Raw genomic sequence first — 14,592 nt, 5'->3', positions numbered from 1 at the left:
AAAAAAAAAAAGGCCCACGCCATTTGACATTACACACCCGAGAGTTGCGATCGCCACTCTCTTTCATTGTCCAGACTGGATAGCCTGTTCTTCAAGTTCATTCCTCATCTTGTAGAATAGGATTTTCACTTTGTTCTTCACCTCCGTAGTCTTTTACTCCCTTATAATTCCTGTGCTGTGACACTCTCTTAGACCTTACTCCTTCCTGCATCGTTGCCAAAGAGGCTTGGTTTCAGCCATTTATTGTCATCTCAGTCCATCGATTCCCTACGCGCTACGTGCTTCCTATATCGCCGCTTCATCCATTGCAGACCAATACTACCGCCCTCCCCTAAACCAAAAGCAGCACGGAAATCTTACATCAATACCGTCGGTCAAAATGAAGGTCTTCTCCTCGACTTGTACTTTCGATTACTCTTGGGAGGAGGTATCAACGGCGAACTGGCGCAAGTACTGCCCGTGGAATGACAAGTCCACACATGTTGTGGCGGTAGATACATTGTCCCGGACTGTCGACTCAGAAACTGGTATCGTATGTGCTTGTCCTGCTTAATCAACCGCAATAAAAAGTTCGTTACGGCGACTAACTGCTGTATCATTGCAGTTACGTACAGAGCGTCTTATCACATGTGATCAATCGGTGCCGCAATGGGTTCTTTCTCTTTTCGGAGGAAGCGCTACCTCGCATGTCTACGAGATTTCCTACGTCGATCCGAAATCAAAGAAAGTCACAATGTGCTCGTCCAACCTTACATGGTCCAATGTTCTGAATGTTCAAGAGACTGTCATCTATCAACCATCCCCAGCGAAGCCAACTTGTACCACGAATTTCAACCAGGAAGCAAAGATCACTGCACTCTGTGGCGGGTGGCAAAAGATCAAGAACAAGGTAGAAGAGGCAAGTGTGGAGAGATTCAGTCAAAACGCAAAAAGGGGCCGAGAAGGGTTTGAGGCTGTTCTTGAGATGAGCCGACGGGTATTTGGTGAACAACGTGAGCGTGAGAACGATAAACTTCAGTCATGACTTATCCAGTGTTCTATATCCCTGCAAGACTGGAGTTCAGCACCATAAAATCGGGCATTTGCATATACCGGCGTCAGTTATGATTGTTTCCGAGCGTACGGTGCAAGTTGGCGTTTTTTTTGTTCCTTATGATTCCTCTCTTTTCCCTTGTTGGCGGGCATGGCTTAACTTTGCTTGTTTATTCCTTATGGATTGTTTGACTAGCGATGACTAGCTTTATGGTTATAACGCACTGTTTCTCACAAGTCATATGTCCCTCAAAAGTCATCTTTATTAGTTTGTACTGTTCCGGGATAGTGGAACGTATACATTACATGGTTACCCGAAGGGTGGCAAAAGATAATGATATCTTGTTTTGCCGTTACTGAATGGCTATAAATAACAGAATGAAGCAGCCGCAGGGTAATACTAGGTAGGAGCACTTATAGATGATATCGTCTTAGGTTAAGCGTTTGAGACGTGCCCGTAGCTAGCCTAGAAGACCCCCAAGGACAACGCGGCTTACCCCCGAGATTTCATTCTTTGCATTCATCCGGCTCGCATCCTCGAATTCACGCACGACCCCTGCTACCATGATCTTTCGAAGCTTAGCATCGGCCTTGGAGAACATTTCACCCAGTGCAACAGTACAAACGGAAGGGGTCGGAACCAAAGATATAAGTCGAGTATAGCAGTCTATCAGCACGTCACACAAAGTTACAAACGTTTCAAAATAATCTGGTTCAAATGGTAAAGACGGCGTTAGGAGGTAGGAATATTCCTCGCCAGGGAGAAGCTCCGACGCTTCAGTGTTGGGGAAAGAGATGGCAGCGGCTGCTGCCGAAGCAGACGATGTTATGTTGCCTGTCATGGCCTTTAATTCAGATGGGTCGCTAGACTGCATGGGTAGACCAATTTCAGTTGCAGAACTAGCTCTTCTAGTCTTGGTTCCCGCATGCGCGGCTCTCTTTAACATCTGTGGTATCCGTGCTCTAGCAAGTGTTGATGAGGAGCTTCCATCAGGAGGGTGCACTTGCTGGAATGCTTCGAATTCATTCAACAGTGCATTGAGTGCCCGCAGATATTCCACAGGGGTCGAGCTGACGTCTAGAATTGGCGGGAGTGATAGGCCCAGGAGAAGGTAGTTTATCGCACGGCGAGAAAGCTTGCGGGCTTCGAAGTATGGAATTCGACCGATATCAGCCCGAGAAAAGTGTACAGTATTGAACCAGTAAATACGGCCTTCGTGTCTGAAAAGCCGTCAGCGAGTCATCCCTAGTTCATGTTTGTCTCAGAGTCATAATAAACTGACGCCTTTCTCAAGTAATGTAAGGTTGATATTCGCTTCGTAGCCATATCATGTATATGCTGATAGATTGCTGCAGCGCTCTGTGGCCCGAATGACCCCCCTCCACTAGTTAGCGGTGGAGGGAGAGAACCAACTGTCGTCTCGTGGCCTATGCTCGATTTGCCAGTGTCTCTGCGAGTCAATGTAGGGGCAAAGGTGGACGAGATCATGTTCGACATGTTCAACGGAGGAACTAACAGAGACAGGAGAAAAATCAAGGCAAGCAGAAGTCTGTCCTCTGTTGGCGTCCGAACAAAGCAGGCTTAGTAGTTTGCTGACATCTAGGGATAGAAAGTTGGAGTGATAGACCTTCAGTAGAGCGTACGAAGACTTTTGCCGATAAATGTGATGTGATTTAATTACATCCGATAAGATTTACATTGCTCCACTACTTAACCAGACTATGCCTCGTTCGACAAGGTCATGGCTGGTACTCCATAGAACAGAGCAAATTACTTGGATCTTTAGTTATCACGCATATAGCCAGCGACCAATTGGGATTTACTGATATAGAGAGATAGAGATATATATACTCTGTCCGGAATTAATTTTGTAGAGTATAATGGAGTGACGAGCTAGGTGGACATAGATTTAGTACTAGATAGTAGTGTAGGTATTTACATCAATCACCACTAACAAATGAACAGGTAACTACGGAGGACACATGTTCCATTTACCAATTACCTTTCGGCTTTAGTACGCATACCTAGGTACTAATAGTATTACGGGAATTCTCCGCAACCCCGTGGCCCTCGCGCCTTCCTATGAACAGTCCAGTCCAATCTCGGCCCCTCTCTTCCTCACTTTTAGGTTGATAGTTCCCTTTAGGGTCTATTACCATCGCTGAACCGACGCCCCCCTTATTTTGTATTCACACCCACCTATCTACTTATTCCTGGTGTAAGAATACATCTGAAGAATGGAAGGGGGACAATTATAAATAACCATCACTCTGCTAATTATCAGTTGCTGATAGCAAGTACTTGTCGCGTCTTTCTGGTACCCCGCACTACAGAAAACTAAAGAAAAGAAAAAACAAAAATGAGTACTTCCAACGAAGATCCTGTCCCCCTGTCAGGGCAATGGCCAGTTGACCCTCAATATGATGTACCAATTGCTGAAGACCGTATATGGGTGGATGGATGCTTTGACTTCAGTCATCACGGTGAGAAGCGAAATCTGCTTACAGGTCTGAGAGTGGGCTCTAATATAAGATGAGAATTGCAGGGCACGCGGGTGCCATGCTTCAGGCACGTAGACTCGGAAAGGAACTCTATGTTGGTGTGCATTCTGATAAAGCGATACTTGAGAACAAAGGCCCAACTGTGATGACTTTGACTGAGCGGTGAGTAGCTTAACACAACATCTTTTTTGCGGCCTGGCCTGATTCCTTGTATATTTAGTGTTTCTGCCGTCGAAGCATGTCGCTGGGTGACCTGTTGTGTTCCCCATGCTCCGTATGTGACGCAATTACCATGGGTGTCTCATTATGGCTGCAAATACGTTGTCCATGGAGATGATATTACATCTGATAGCAACGGTGACGATTGCTATCGATTTGTGAAGGCTGCAGGGCGATTTCGTGTGGTCAAAAGGACCCCTGGAATCTCCACTACTGATTTAGTCGGTCGTATGCTCCTGTGCACAAAGGGACACTTTGTGAAAAATGTGAAAGGTACACTTGCCGGCGAGGAAGGATCTGTGAACCAAGAAGAACGGCGGTCAGCTGCCGCTAACCTTATGCAAAGAATTCGCGATTATGCCACTGACGAGACTGGTTTGCAGCCTGGCTCCCCTGTATGGATCTGGGCTGGCTCGAATTCTGCCAAGCTTGACAATACTACGGAAGAGCCTGGATTATTCGAAACAATTTCAGGCGGGAAGCCGTCTAGACCAGGACAGAGAATCATTTATGTTGATGGAGGCTTTGATCTATTCTCTTCTGGACATATTGAATTTCTCAGACAGGTTTTGGCACGCGAGGATAGGGAAGGTCGTCAGCGTGGTTGGTACGACCCTGCAATGAAAGAGAAAAGACTCAGGGAATACGGAGAAGATTATGGCCCGGCTTATGTCATTGCGGGCATCCATGATGATGGTGTAATCAATCATTGGAAGGGCTTCAACTACCCTATCATGAACATATTTGAGCGCGGACTTTGTGTTCTTCAGTGCCGTGTAAGTCATGCTATCCTCTGCCAGTGCTGGTGATCATCCCACTCGTCTTATTGACTGCCCCTAGTATATCCATGCCGTCATATTCTCCGCTCCTTTCTCACCAAGTGAACCCTACCTAAGAGCCATGCCTCTAGGTGTACCGGATGCTGTTTATCATGGGCCTACCACATTTATTCCACTTACATATGATCCCTACACAGCCCCCAAAAGAATGGGCATTTTCAGAGAAACAGGTAGTCATGATTTCCAGCATGTGAATGCTGGCGAAATAGTTGGGAGGATCCTAAAAAGCCGTGAGGCTTATGAAGAGAGACAGCGCGCAAAGTTACAGAAGGGAGTCATTGAAGAGCTGAGGAAGGCCAAGGAAGACTCAATAAATTAGGCAAGCGACTTTGGTCTACACTGCCAAAAGTGCGAGATGTAAGCATTGTCAATGCTCGTTCATTGATTTGTATGCCTGGGTTCACATAATAGAGACTGAACCTGGAAGGGAAGAGGATTAACTTATAATACCCACACCTAGCCAGACAGTATACTCTCAGCTCTAACTAGATTCGACGCAGATAAAATGATACAGCTGATATAACAGTTGATCCTCACAAGCTACCCGGTAGTACTGCTTATATAGACAAATATACTACACAGTCTTTTTTTAAAACCTGGCATCTATGCTTCGAGTTAGCCAGCCGCCACCAGGACATTCTTTTCTTCAAGCAATTTTGCGAGCTCCCCGTTTTGATGCATCGACATTAGAATATCACAGCCACCAACAAACTCCTTATCCAAATATAACTGTGGGATGGTTGGCCAGTCGGAGTATTCTTTGATACCTAAACACAAACACTGGTTAATGACCGCGAACCCATTTGAAGCATCAACAATCCTGCGAGTTTCAATGCCAGGACATACCCTGACGCAATTCAGCATCCTCCAGCACATTGAATGCGACAAACTTCTTAGGATCAACCCCTTGCAAGCCCAAGATCTGGATACTTGCTCGCGAGAAGCCACATTGAGGAGTCTCGGGGGTACCTTTCATGAAAAGGACAACCGGGGCAGATGCAATGGCTTTATCAATTGCCGATTTCGTCTCAGAAGAGAGTAGTCGGGCGTAAAGGTTAGACGGTAACTGAAAACCATAGGGTCGTAGTGGCAGCGTCTGTGGCCGCGAAAGCGGTCGGAATGCCTATCTCAGTTTACGTGAGCTTGTGAAAGGTCAAAAGTAATCAACTGAGTGTAATATTCATAAGTAAACATGGGCTGAACTTACCGACGAGAAAGCCGCTCTGGAGAACATTTTTGGAGGTACTAGCACAGCAGATAGTTACTTGGTCTACTGATGGAATTATAAATGCTGAGCAGTGTCCGTCATAGTACTAAAACTTGGCTCACTAAGCAGCAGCCAATCATGTGGTCAACAACGTCGTACTAACCAGTGTTCTTTCACGCTTTGTCAGCAACCAACAGGCGGGAGTTACTAGTAGTTACCTAGTACCTTGTTACCAGCAAGTACTTTGTAGTGCTTACCACATTGCCAACTTGTAGTACTATGTACTCTTGGAGTGCCTAGCGCAATTTAGCCAGGGGTAGCTAATGATCTACTGTAGTGGTACACTGTCTATCTGTCTCACTATGGCCAAGTCCTTAGGATAAATCCAGTTACAATGGTGATAGGTATGATCAATAATCCGGCTTATCGGAAGCAAGGGGATGAACGCAAGTGGATCACTACGAGGAGCCTCTCTACTCCAAGAATACTGCAAGACCTGGTTATTAGGTTATTGGAGTGGGACCGACAACTGAGTGATACAAGCAAGAAACTAACGCCGTGTCAATACATACTTAATGCGAGGTTTTCTTCCCTTGCGACAATGAGATCCCAGATATGTCTAAACATAATGATCTAATGCTACAATATTGGCCGATCACCTGCCTCTCCATTGGATTTGGAAGTTGCGTCTGTGAACACTTGGGGTGATCTGGTATCCTTCTCGTCCAAATCAGTCGCACGCGCTATATAGTCGAACAACATCCCCAAGGTAATGCCACCTCCAGTGAGCAAACAACCATTCTTGAACCACCACCAGCAATTCTGGACATTTTTTAGCTGAACCCTCCATATCATCATACCAAGAGAAAGAGCCGCGCTGCCACAGCTGCCAATAAAAAAGACTGGTCCAGCGCCAGCCGACACGCCGGCTGCAGCAAGCAACGCCACTTGGACAACTGCTAGAGCAGAAAGAACGGTTTTTGTATTGTGTTCATGACGAAGAGCGATGGACTTGATACCTGCCGCTACATCATCCTTTATGTCCATATGGGCGTAGATCATATCGTACAGAATTGTCCAAGCAACGCAGCTAGAATAGAGTGCTGCTGCTGACTCCAAGGCAGAATGGTTGCTGAGAAGATCTATTCCCAGCGCAGGAAATCCCATCATCGCCCCCCACGAAAATGTTAGGCCCAGAACGGCTTGCGGGTAGTACGTGATGCGCTTTGCGAGAGGGTAAGTCGTCACAAGAAGCAGACTAGGTATCCCATACCAAAGACACAGCGTTGGGAATTGAAGAAGAATGCCCAGACCCGCCAGCAACTGCACCCCAGTAAACACTACAGCTTTGCGCGGGGATACTGCCCTTCTAGCAATTGGCCGAAACTTGGTGCGTTCAACATGTGGATCCAAATTCCTATCCCATAAATCATTGATTGTACAGCCGGCGCCTCGCATGATCAAAGCTCCCGTTAAAAACAGTCCCATCGTCCCAAGGACTTGCAAAGGGGTCGACGATGCCATAGGCGCCGCAAGAAGTGTTGAGAATGCGCATGGGAAGAAAAGATAGTATGTGCCAGTAGGTTTGTCAAGTCGTATCAGTTCGGCGTACGGTATCCAAGACTGGGGGAGAGAGGCAACAAGTCCTGTCTTGGGTGGAGTGTAATGAATTACCGAGGCCCGTTCTGCTGTACCGGGTGATTTGGTAGCTGAAGGTGATGAGTACGGTAGGTGCGAATTGAACCTTCTTAATGCCGATCCTGCGTGAGTAGTGGGCTTGGGTGTATCAAGAAGGGTAGATCTCTGCCTAGTATAACAGCCCGAAATAAAGCGAGGGGAGAGACTATATCGAAGATATGGCAAATCACGCCTGTTGTGACAAACTGTTCTTACTTCGAAGCAACTGCGTGGTTGCATACTCCGATACATGGCGACACGAGTAGTAAATTGCATTCTCCAAGGCTATCAGATGGTCTATAGAAGTCACCTGTAGCGAAACATCAATAGCTTTTCTTCGATGCTTGAGTGGGTAGGTCAACTGAAGTTCATCTTGGTGAGCGAAGTAGGGTTAGAATGCTGAACTACACTCGTTTTTAATGGCTGGTGCAGGGATATCCTCACAGATGTTAGCCTGTAAGTCAGCGGCCCTTTAGCTGTATAGGGTTTCAGTGTCTTTCAAGAGTTGTGTGCTACTCTTGTGATCTAGGAATTCTATGTAGTCATCAGAATCCGATCTTTTTTCCCTTCACTAATGGAGGGAGGACCCACAGTGATAGTATTAGGTACTAACCGGATACAGGAAAGTGCGGCGGGTATCTCCTAGACCAGTCATACTGAAGCTCTTAAGAGTGTATCGCGATTGTGGGAACTTGAACCATTTGCTGCTTCAAAATCTTGCTTTTTATTTCTACTTCCAATCGGCGTTCCCTCTCTTTGTTCTGTCATGCTCCTCAACTTCTGCGCCCCCAAGTATTTGTGGGGCTTGATATGGCAGATACTTCTTTGAGCTACGACGTGAGAGACAATTACATCTTAACCCCTGCTGTTGCTCCGCTGTTACTGCTCCGGATCACTGTAAAGGAGCCTATATCATGTTGGTTTGAGCGATATAAGGCTTTCTAATCTTAGAAAATGTATGACTGCCCAACCTTATGGTGATTCACTGTGATCTCTATATGAACCCGCATGGAGAGGCTCCAAACTTCCTGTTACGTCGTTATTCCAACCTTTTATTTCCTCAGCAGTTACTAGGATGCCTGCTCAACGGCCACGGGCTGCCTTTGAGCCCATTTCTCCAGATCTGGACGTTGCGGATTTAGTAGACTCGACACCAAACTTCGAATATGTGGCTAGAATTCACTGTGATGCAATTGATGCGAATGGCCTAGAGAACTTCGAGAAACTCGTGTGGCTTCATGTTGTTCTGGGTGGAAAGCCCCTGGTTATCGAAGGGTTTAACCAAAGACTTGACAATTCCATATTCTCCGAGAAATGGCTGAGGAGCCACTATTCAATGAAGAGTGAGTAACCCTCCCAGCCCTGCGTGTGCAGCCTTTTGTCTGATTGTACTTCATATGAAGCGGAATTTGCTCGGGATCTCACGACCAAAACCGACCTTCCACTTACTATTGGGCATTATTTGAAGAACATGCATTTGCTTACGAATCAATGGACTACCCATAACTATAAAGATCCAAATCGCCAGAGGATTTATCTTAAAGATATCGACTGCCCCCAACAATGGCATGACCACCTCAAACAGCTCATCCCTCCTCCATTGTTCTACCTAAACAAGTTACCGGAGATGTTCGAAGGCCCCGGGGCAAAGACATTATCGTCAAATGACGATCTATTAGCTCGATCAGCTTCAGGGAGGCCTATTGCCAAGGCTGGGGACCTCATGAGTTGTCTTCCACCCTTCATGCGTGCTGAAAACCTGATGTGCTACATTGGCCACGAAGGGACTTATACACCAGCGCACCAGGAGATGTGCGCCAGCCTTGGACAGAACATAATGGTTGAAGCGTCAGATGGGTCTGTTGAGTACGGGAAAGCAACTAAGCCAGGATCTTCCATCTGGTTCATGACTGAGAGCAAAGATCGCCACGTCGTAGCTGAGTACTGGATGTCTACGCTGGGACATGATATTGATATCGAGGACCACTTTGCCCAGATCAATGCATGGAAAGCGGCTCCGTTCAAGACGTATATTGTCGAACAAAGACCGGGGGATTTTCTCTTGGTTCCTCACTAGCCGCACACCAGGTGTGGAACCGGGGAACGAGAACGATGAAAGTAGCATGGAATCGGACTATTGCAAAAACTTTAGAATTGGCCCTGTTTGAGGCGCTCCCCCATGCTAGAATGGTGTGCCGCGATGAGCAGTACAAGAATAAGGCCATTGTCTTTTACGCGCTTGACCACTATTCTGATCTTCTTAGTGAGGTGGGCGACAGCGGCGTTTGGGGCCTTCGTGTGCAGTTGCTACTAGAGGATTTCGAGCTTTTATTTGAACTTTATACCCAGATCCTGCTTTCCGAGAGCTTTTTGCATGATCCACCGAAAGATGATATTGAATACGTTCCTTTCGATAGCAATATCACTTGCTCCTATTGCCGAGGTAACATATTCAACAGATTTTTGACTTGCCCCTGGTGTATTGGTGAGGGTGATGATACATACGACATTTGCATGGAGTGCTATACCATGGGCAGAAGCTGTGCTTGTATATCAAAGTTACAGTGGGTTGAGCAGTTCCGCTGGAGTGAACTGACCGGAAAGTATGAGAAGTGGAGGCAGCAATTACTAAGGTTCGTCGAGGCTAAGAGTGATAAATACCCATGTCTCCCTGCGAAGAGGGCTCAACTGGGCAGGAAAACCCTAGCCGAGATATGCCATGAACAAATGAAACGCCGCCCCTGGTTCGATGTCACAAATCCGGTCTGTCAGCGAATAGAGGAAAATAACAGTGGCTCTGAGAATGCTACCCCTATTCGGAAGCGAAGAAAAACTGACAAAAGCGATCCATGCACAAAAGGTGGCCGATGCCATATTTGCAAATGTGCTGAGCCTATGTGGAAGCTCGCCTCATGCTCATACTGCAACTTAAGTTACTGCTATGGTAGTCTCTTCAGAGCCTTTAATATCCAACCACAGGACACCATGGAGATGTATCACTGGATGTGTCCTAGATGTCAGAAGATTTGCAGTTGCGCTGCATGCCGTCGAGATCCGACCATGAACCCTTACGAACCAACATGCACTTTATTGGGCCACGACACCAGGAAGGTAGCAGATCTGCGCAGTGTGGAAAGTTTGGTGGATTTCCGTCAGTCCAACCTGCGATGGTTGAAGAAGGCTGGTGACGATGAAGAAGGTCGACTGAAAAAGCATCAGAAAGAAGCGGATGAGAAGCGCAACAAAGCCTTGGTTGATAATTGTATTGAGCTAGAGTTCCCCCAGGCCGTGAGCGAGGGTCCAGAGAGTGTCAAATTGGCTTCCCCTGCAGCTGGGTACTTCAACGACTATAGCGAAATACCCGTTGATCCTGCACTGGAAAAACTAGATGGGTCTTCTCTCCGCCGGAAGCCATCAGTCAGTGACATGTGCAGATTCGCTGGAGAAGGACAGAAAGCGCTGCAGACATGACAAGGACACCTGAAATGATGATATGGGCCTGATAATTTTGTATTGAGAAAGATCTATCTAATTTTTTTGATCCCTGATAATCTTGTTATTGGCCGATGAAGCGGCTGAAGCTATTGGGCTATTTAGCATGATAATCCAGCAGTGATACCATTTGAAGGAGTGTAAGACACGGATAACCTCAAACAACGCGTTGGTTTAAGACAATGGAGAAAGCCTTGTGAATATCTGGTCAGTTGCAACTATACAAGACGGACAAGGGAGGGTGGAAGGTATGAAGAAAGGACAAAAATGAGTGCTGGTTGTATATGGTTAGTGCCGATCAGCAGCTATGTCATAAAGCCCTAAACTCCTTTATACCCATATCGAAGATCCTCAAGATGTTTAAGGTCAACAGAGACCATCATTTTCTTTGCTAACATGATAATTCCAAGCATTGCTGCAAGATATTAAGTTACTTCCATTGTCCTGAAGAAATGGCTGTGGCCATAGTCAAAGAGGCACAGCTACAAGAAACACTCACCTCCAGGAACAAAATATACTTTTGGCTGTACATCGCTAGGTGGCTCCACCGGGGTGAAGAGCCACACTAATAGCAACATGCCACATATTGCAGTATTCACAGGGAGAAGAAGCTTCCGAAAGTGGGTGATAATAGTACCTGAACTTCGCATAGATCCTTTGCCCTTCAGATCTGGGTGCTGGAAGGGGAAGTATTTCATAGTATATGCCGTAGTTATCAATGAAAGAATGCCCAAGCATGTGAGGAAACGCTCCTGTAAGCTTGCGCCCTGCTTAATCACTGATGGAATGAATACTGAGACTGATAATAGTGGGATGGCAGTGAAGGTGACCTATTTAATAGATGGTACCGAGTTTGAGTTTCATGTTTAGCGATGCTCAGTGACAACTTCTGAAGAGAGATATTTACAGTAAATTCTGCATTGTGCTTATCATTTTGTACTCGCAAGCGGTTTATTACTAACTCCTGCTCTGCAAAATTGTTAGTGAAAGATTGTATTGAGCCTGGCATATCCATATAACACACCCTCCTCGTCTAGCTCTTCGCGTTCATGCTCATTATCACCTGAATCGTCAGGGTAATGAAATGCCTTGCGCAGTCGTGCAGCTGCCATGGGTGCAGGCTGGTGTTGTACCTCTTAAGTTGCACGGTTGAGTTGTGTGTATACTAGAAGATGACGTTACATTTATCCGCTATATTGCTGGGTCGTCCGTAACCATTTCTACCTCCACAGTTTGTCTTGTTTGGTTGTCCCTCTCCGCTCCACAAGCCACATCTGTCTCGAAAGGAACCGCTAAGTTGCTAACATATCTACTATCGTCGTGCCCATGCAATTGATATATGACCAAGCTCGCCTTTGCATCATATCATCTAGCTAGCCATCTGGATTTGCTTTTACCAAGTAATGGCTCTGCATTTTGCGCAACGGCGCATTGGCGTTGTGCGAGTCGCGTTCTCTCCTGGCCGGACTTTTCTTCGTCGCAATCTCATTCCCGCCCCGCACGCCAACTCAGGCCCTTTGATGGAACGACGGGCAGACCGCGAACTGCCTTCTGTGAATAAGGACCGACGGTGGATGCGGACCTTGCCAATATTTGCTATCGCTGTCGGAGCTGCGATGCTAGGGATTTTCAACTATCAGAAGTCGTCTTCAAGCGTGGTCAGCAGTACCCTCTATGCTCTCCGCACCTCTCCGCGTGCTCGCGAAATCCTGGGCGATGAGATTTACTTTGCTCAAAAGATACCATGGATCAGTGGGGAAATGAATCAGCTACATGGACGTATCGACATATCCTTCAGGGTTAAAGGAACAAAGTCGCAGGGTATAATGAGGTTCCGCAGCATTAGGCCAGACCGAATGAGCTATGTTCGTTATAAACAAACACACTTTCCCCTTCTTTGTCCGAAAGTTCTCTTCTAACGGGTTTGTTCCAGTTTCGGACTGAGGAATGGAGTCTGGAGACGGAGGATGGCACGGTCGTTCCGCTCCTTGACAGCGCCAGTGACCCGTTTCGTCAACACGACTAATTACCGTCAAGTTTCCCTGGAAGCTGCATCCCTACTTATGCATGGCATCGTGCAGCACTTTCATCCTTGTACATCTTGAAGCTTTCCGTGCACTAACCTAGGCATGTAAGCGTCGGGGCTATGGCACTTTTTGGCTCCTTCACTCCATTTTGGTACGGAGCAACGGTACTTCAGAGTACATAAAGGCCGCAGAGACAGAACTGAGGGAAATTCCACCAATGGAAAAGAAATGGGAGGAGAGAGAACGATAAAAGGATATCATTTATGTATCATATACAGACGCCGCTTTGTAAACAATATATTGTAATAGTACATTCTCAGAAGCAAAACAACCATCTAGTAGGTTATGGAGCTGGTTCAGAGGGAGATACGACTTCGGGCCATGGTTTCTTGATGGCATCTTGAATCCTGACGATGCAGCCTTTCGGCCCACTAACAGCGCCTGGTAGGAAATACCCGAATTAGCATAGCCCAATGCGCCAAGGAGTAGAGAAATCTTACCATTGACAACAACAATCCCATTCTGCGAGTCAACTTTGAGAATTTTGAGGTTCTGTACTGTATTCTGCTCATTACCCATATTTCCTGCCATCTTTTTCCCAGGATACACTCTAGATCCACCACCTTGACTGGGACCCGCAGAACCAAGAGAGCGATGTGTTAAACTGACACCATGGCTTCGGTCTTGACCACCAAACCCATGTCTTTTCATCACACCAGCAAATCCCTTTCCCTTTGTGTTTGACCGAGCATCAACATATTGACCTTCCTGGAACCAGTCCGCATTGATTGCCTGACCAACAGGTGGGAGGCCATTTTCATCCCGCACTCGAAACTCAAAGATGTGCCGTTTCGGGGAGATACCATTAGCAGAGAAGTGCCCTAGTAGTGACTTGGTGAGATTGCTAGGGTGTTTCCAACCAGAACCAACTTGGACAGCAAAGTAACCGTGCTGCTGTCGTGTCTTATGCGAGATAACTTCCACTCGGTCCAGCTGAAGGACGGTGCACGCGATTCGCTTCCCTGTCTCTGCATCATAGAGGGCAGTCATCCCTTTCTTGATAGCGATGGCTCCAGTTCTGGGGGGCAGTGTGTCTGCTTTGCGTTCTAGGGCTGCTGTTGGCGTCGACTTGAGCACTGGGAGATCAGACCCGACATTGAACCGGGAGGTTTTCGGAGGGTTTAACGACCTGATGCCGAACGGCCGGATCGTGACATTGCTGCGATTTATTGATTGCGAAGCCCAAAGAAAAGGAGGAGGCTGTAATAGTCGACCCGGTAGACGAGGTGCCATGGCGGAACAAGGTTGCCTAAAGGGGCATTTCCTGAATGAAACTGATGAATTCGTCTGTATCCGAGATTTTTACGACTACGCGGAGAGAATCTAAGGCGGTGAGTAATCATCATTGGTGCCTCATACATAAGGCGTATAGTGGCTTCGACCACGTCTGTCCGCGTATGCTCTACCGCTAGAACATAGCATTTGATTTAAACAATACACAGTGGAAATTGGACAACCGCAATCAACCAGTTTCCTGGTATTCGGTATTATGCCGCCTGGAAGTGATATTGCTGTCAGTCATACTAGACATCCCGTG

General features: G+C 46.8%; 9 protein-coding genes across 9 annotated transcripts; 4 read left to right on the top strand and 5 right to left on the bottom strand.

Annotated features, from left to right (window-relative positions):
- Window positions 1-379: 379 nt before the first annotated feature.
- ANOM_010631 (putative mitochondrial protein sorting (Msf1)) lies at window positions 380-1,024 on the top strand (the record flags this gene model as incomplete). Its single annotated transcript, XM_015555887.1, has 2 exons — window positions 380-532; window positions 605-1,024. The coding sequence occupies 2 exons, from the start codon at window positions 380-382 to the stop codon at window positions 1,022-1,024; spliced, it is 573 nt and encodes a 190-aa protein (XP_015401373.1).
- Window positions 1,025-1,493: 469 nt separating this feature from the next.
- ANOM_010630 (uncharacterized protein) lies at window positions 1,494-2,530 on the bottom strand (the record flags this gene model as incomplete). Its single annotated transcript, XM_015555886.1, has 2 exons — window positions 1,494-2,253; window positions 2,316-2,530. 2 exons carry the CDS (start codon window positions 2,528-2,530, stop codon window positions 1,494-1,496), a joined length of 975 nt encoding a protein of 324 aa, XP_015401374.1.
- Window positions 2,531-3,392: 862 nt separating this feature from the next.
- On the top strand, window positions 3,393-5,079 carry ANOM_010629 (ethanolamine-phosphate cytidylyltransferase; the record flags this gene model as incomplete). Its single annotated transcript, XM_015555885.1, has 4 exons — window positions 3,393-3,516; window positions 3,579-3,696; window positions 3,755-4,529; window positions 4,594-5,079. The coding sequence occupies 4 exons, from the start codon at window positions 3,393-3,395 to the stop codon at window positions 4,909-4,911; spliced, it is 1,335 nt and encodes a 444-aa protein (XP_015401381.1). The 3' UTR covers window positions 4,912-5,079.
- Window positions 4,970-5,864, bottom strand: ANOM_010628 (monothiol glutaredoxin GRX5). Its single transcript, XM_015555884.1, has 3 exons — window positions 5,800-5,864; window positions 5,439-5,715; window positions 4,970-5,359 (listed from the first exon to the last, which is right to left on the bottom strand). The coding sequence occupies exons 1-3, from the start codon at window positions 5,824-5,826 to the stop codon at window positions 5,208-5,210; spliced, it is 456 nt and encodes a 151-aa protein (XP_015401380.1). The 5' UTR covers window positions 5,827-5,864; the 3' UTR covers window positions 4,970-5,207.
- A 574-nt stretch (window positions 5,865-6,438) lies between these two features.
- On the bottom strand, window positions 6,439-7,323 carry ANOM_010627 (putative para-hydroxybenzoate-polyprenyltransferase Coq2; the record flags this gene model as incomplete). The annotated part of the gene is made up of 1 exon (XM_015555883.1): window positions 6,439-7,323. One exon carries the CDS (start codon window positions 7,321-7,323, stop codon window positions 6,439-6,441), a length of 885 nt encoding a protein of 294 aa, XP_015401376.1.
- A 1,228-nt stretch (window positions 7,324-8,551) lies between these two features.
- On the top strand, window positions 8,552-10,947 carry ANOM_010626 (putative JmjC domain protein; the record flags this gene model as incomplete). The annotated part of the gene is made up of 3 exons (XM_015555882.1): window positions 8,552-8,819; window positions 8,880-9,504; window positions 9,663-10,947. 3 exons carry the CDS (start codon window positions 8,552-8,554, stop codon window positions 10,945-10,947), a joined length of 2,178 nt encoding a protein of 725 aa, XP_015401375.1.
- Window positions 10,948-11,450: 503 nt separating this feature from the next.
- ANOM_010625 (uncharacterized protein) lies at window positions 11,451-12,080 on the bottom strand (the record flags this gene model as incomplete). Its single annotated transcript, XM_015555881.1, has 3 exons — window positions 11,451-11,798; window positions 11,876-11,937; window positions 11,993-12,080. The coding sequence occupies 3 exons, from the start codon at window positions 12,078-12,080 to the stop codon at window positions 11,451-11,453; spliced, it is 498 nt and encodes a 165-aa protein (XP_015401378.1).
- Window positions 12,081-12,371: 291 nt separating this feature from the next.
- Window positions 12,372-13,323, top strand: ANOM_010624 (cytochrome c oxidase assembly factor 1 family protein; the record flags this gene model as incomplete). The annotated part of the gene is made up of 2 exons (XM_015555880.1): window positions 12,372-12,833; window positions 12,902-13,323. The coding sequence occupies 2 exons, from the start codon at window positions 12,372-12,374 to the stop codon at window positions 12,992-12,994; spliced, it is 555 nt and encodes a 184-aa protein (XP_015401377.1). The 3' UTR covers window positions 12,995-13,323.
- Window positions 13,238-14,288, bottom strand: ANOM_010623 (mitochondrial 54S ribosomal protein uL3m; the record flags this gene model as incomplete). Its single annotated transcript, XM_015555879.1, has 2 exons — window positions 13,238-13,436; window positions 13,496-14,288. 2 exons carry the CDS (start codon window positions 14,286-14,288, stop codon window positions 13,339-13,341), a joined length of 891 nt encoding a protein of 296 aa, XP_015401379.1. The 3' UTR covers window positions 13,238-13,338.
- Window positions 14,289-14,592: the final 304 nt, after the last annotated feature.

Source organism: Aspergillus nomiae, assembly GCF_001204775.2.
Source record: "Aspergillus nomiae NRRL 13137 chromosome Unknown contig00602, whole genome shotgun sequence".
In the NCBI taxonomy this organism is placed as follows: Eukaryota; Fungi; Ascomycota; class Eurotiomycetes; order Eurotiales; family Aspergillaceae; genus Aspergillus; species Aspergillus nomiae.
This window is presented reverse-complemented; position numbering and strand designations above follow the sequence as displayed.

Bases quoted from the DNA above. Each gene is read 5' to 3' on its own strand.
- ANOM_010628 (XM_015555884.1), bottom strand. From the start codon at position 5,826: ATGTTCTCCAGAGCGGCTTTCTCGTCG. The intron at 5,716-5,799 runs GTAAGTTCAGCC...AAACTGAGATAG, and splicing joins CCAGAGCGGCTTTCTCGTCG to GCATTCCGACCGCTTTCGCG. The intron at 5,360-5,438 runs GTATGTCCTGGC...GTTTGTGTTTAG, and splicing joins GGATGCTGAATTGCGTCAGG to GTATCAAAGAATACTCCGAC.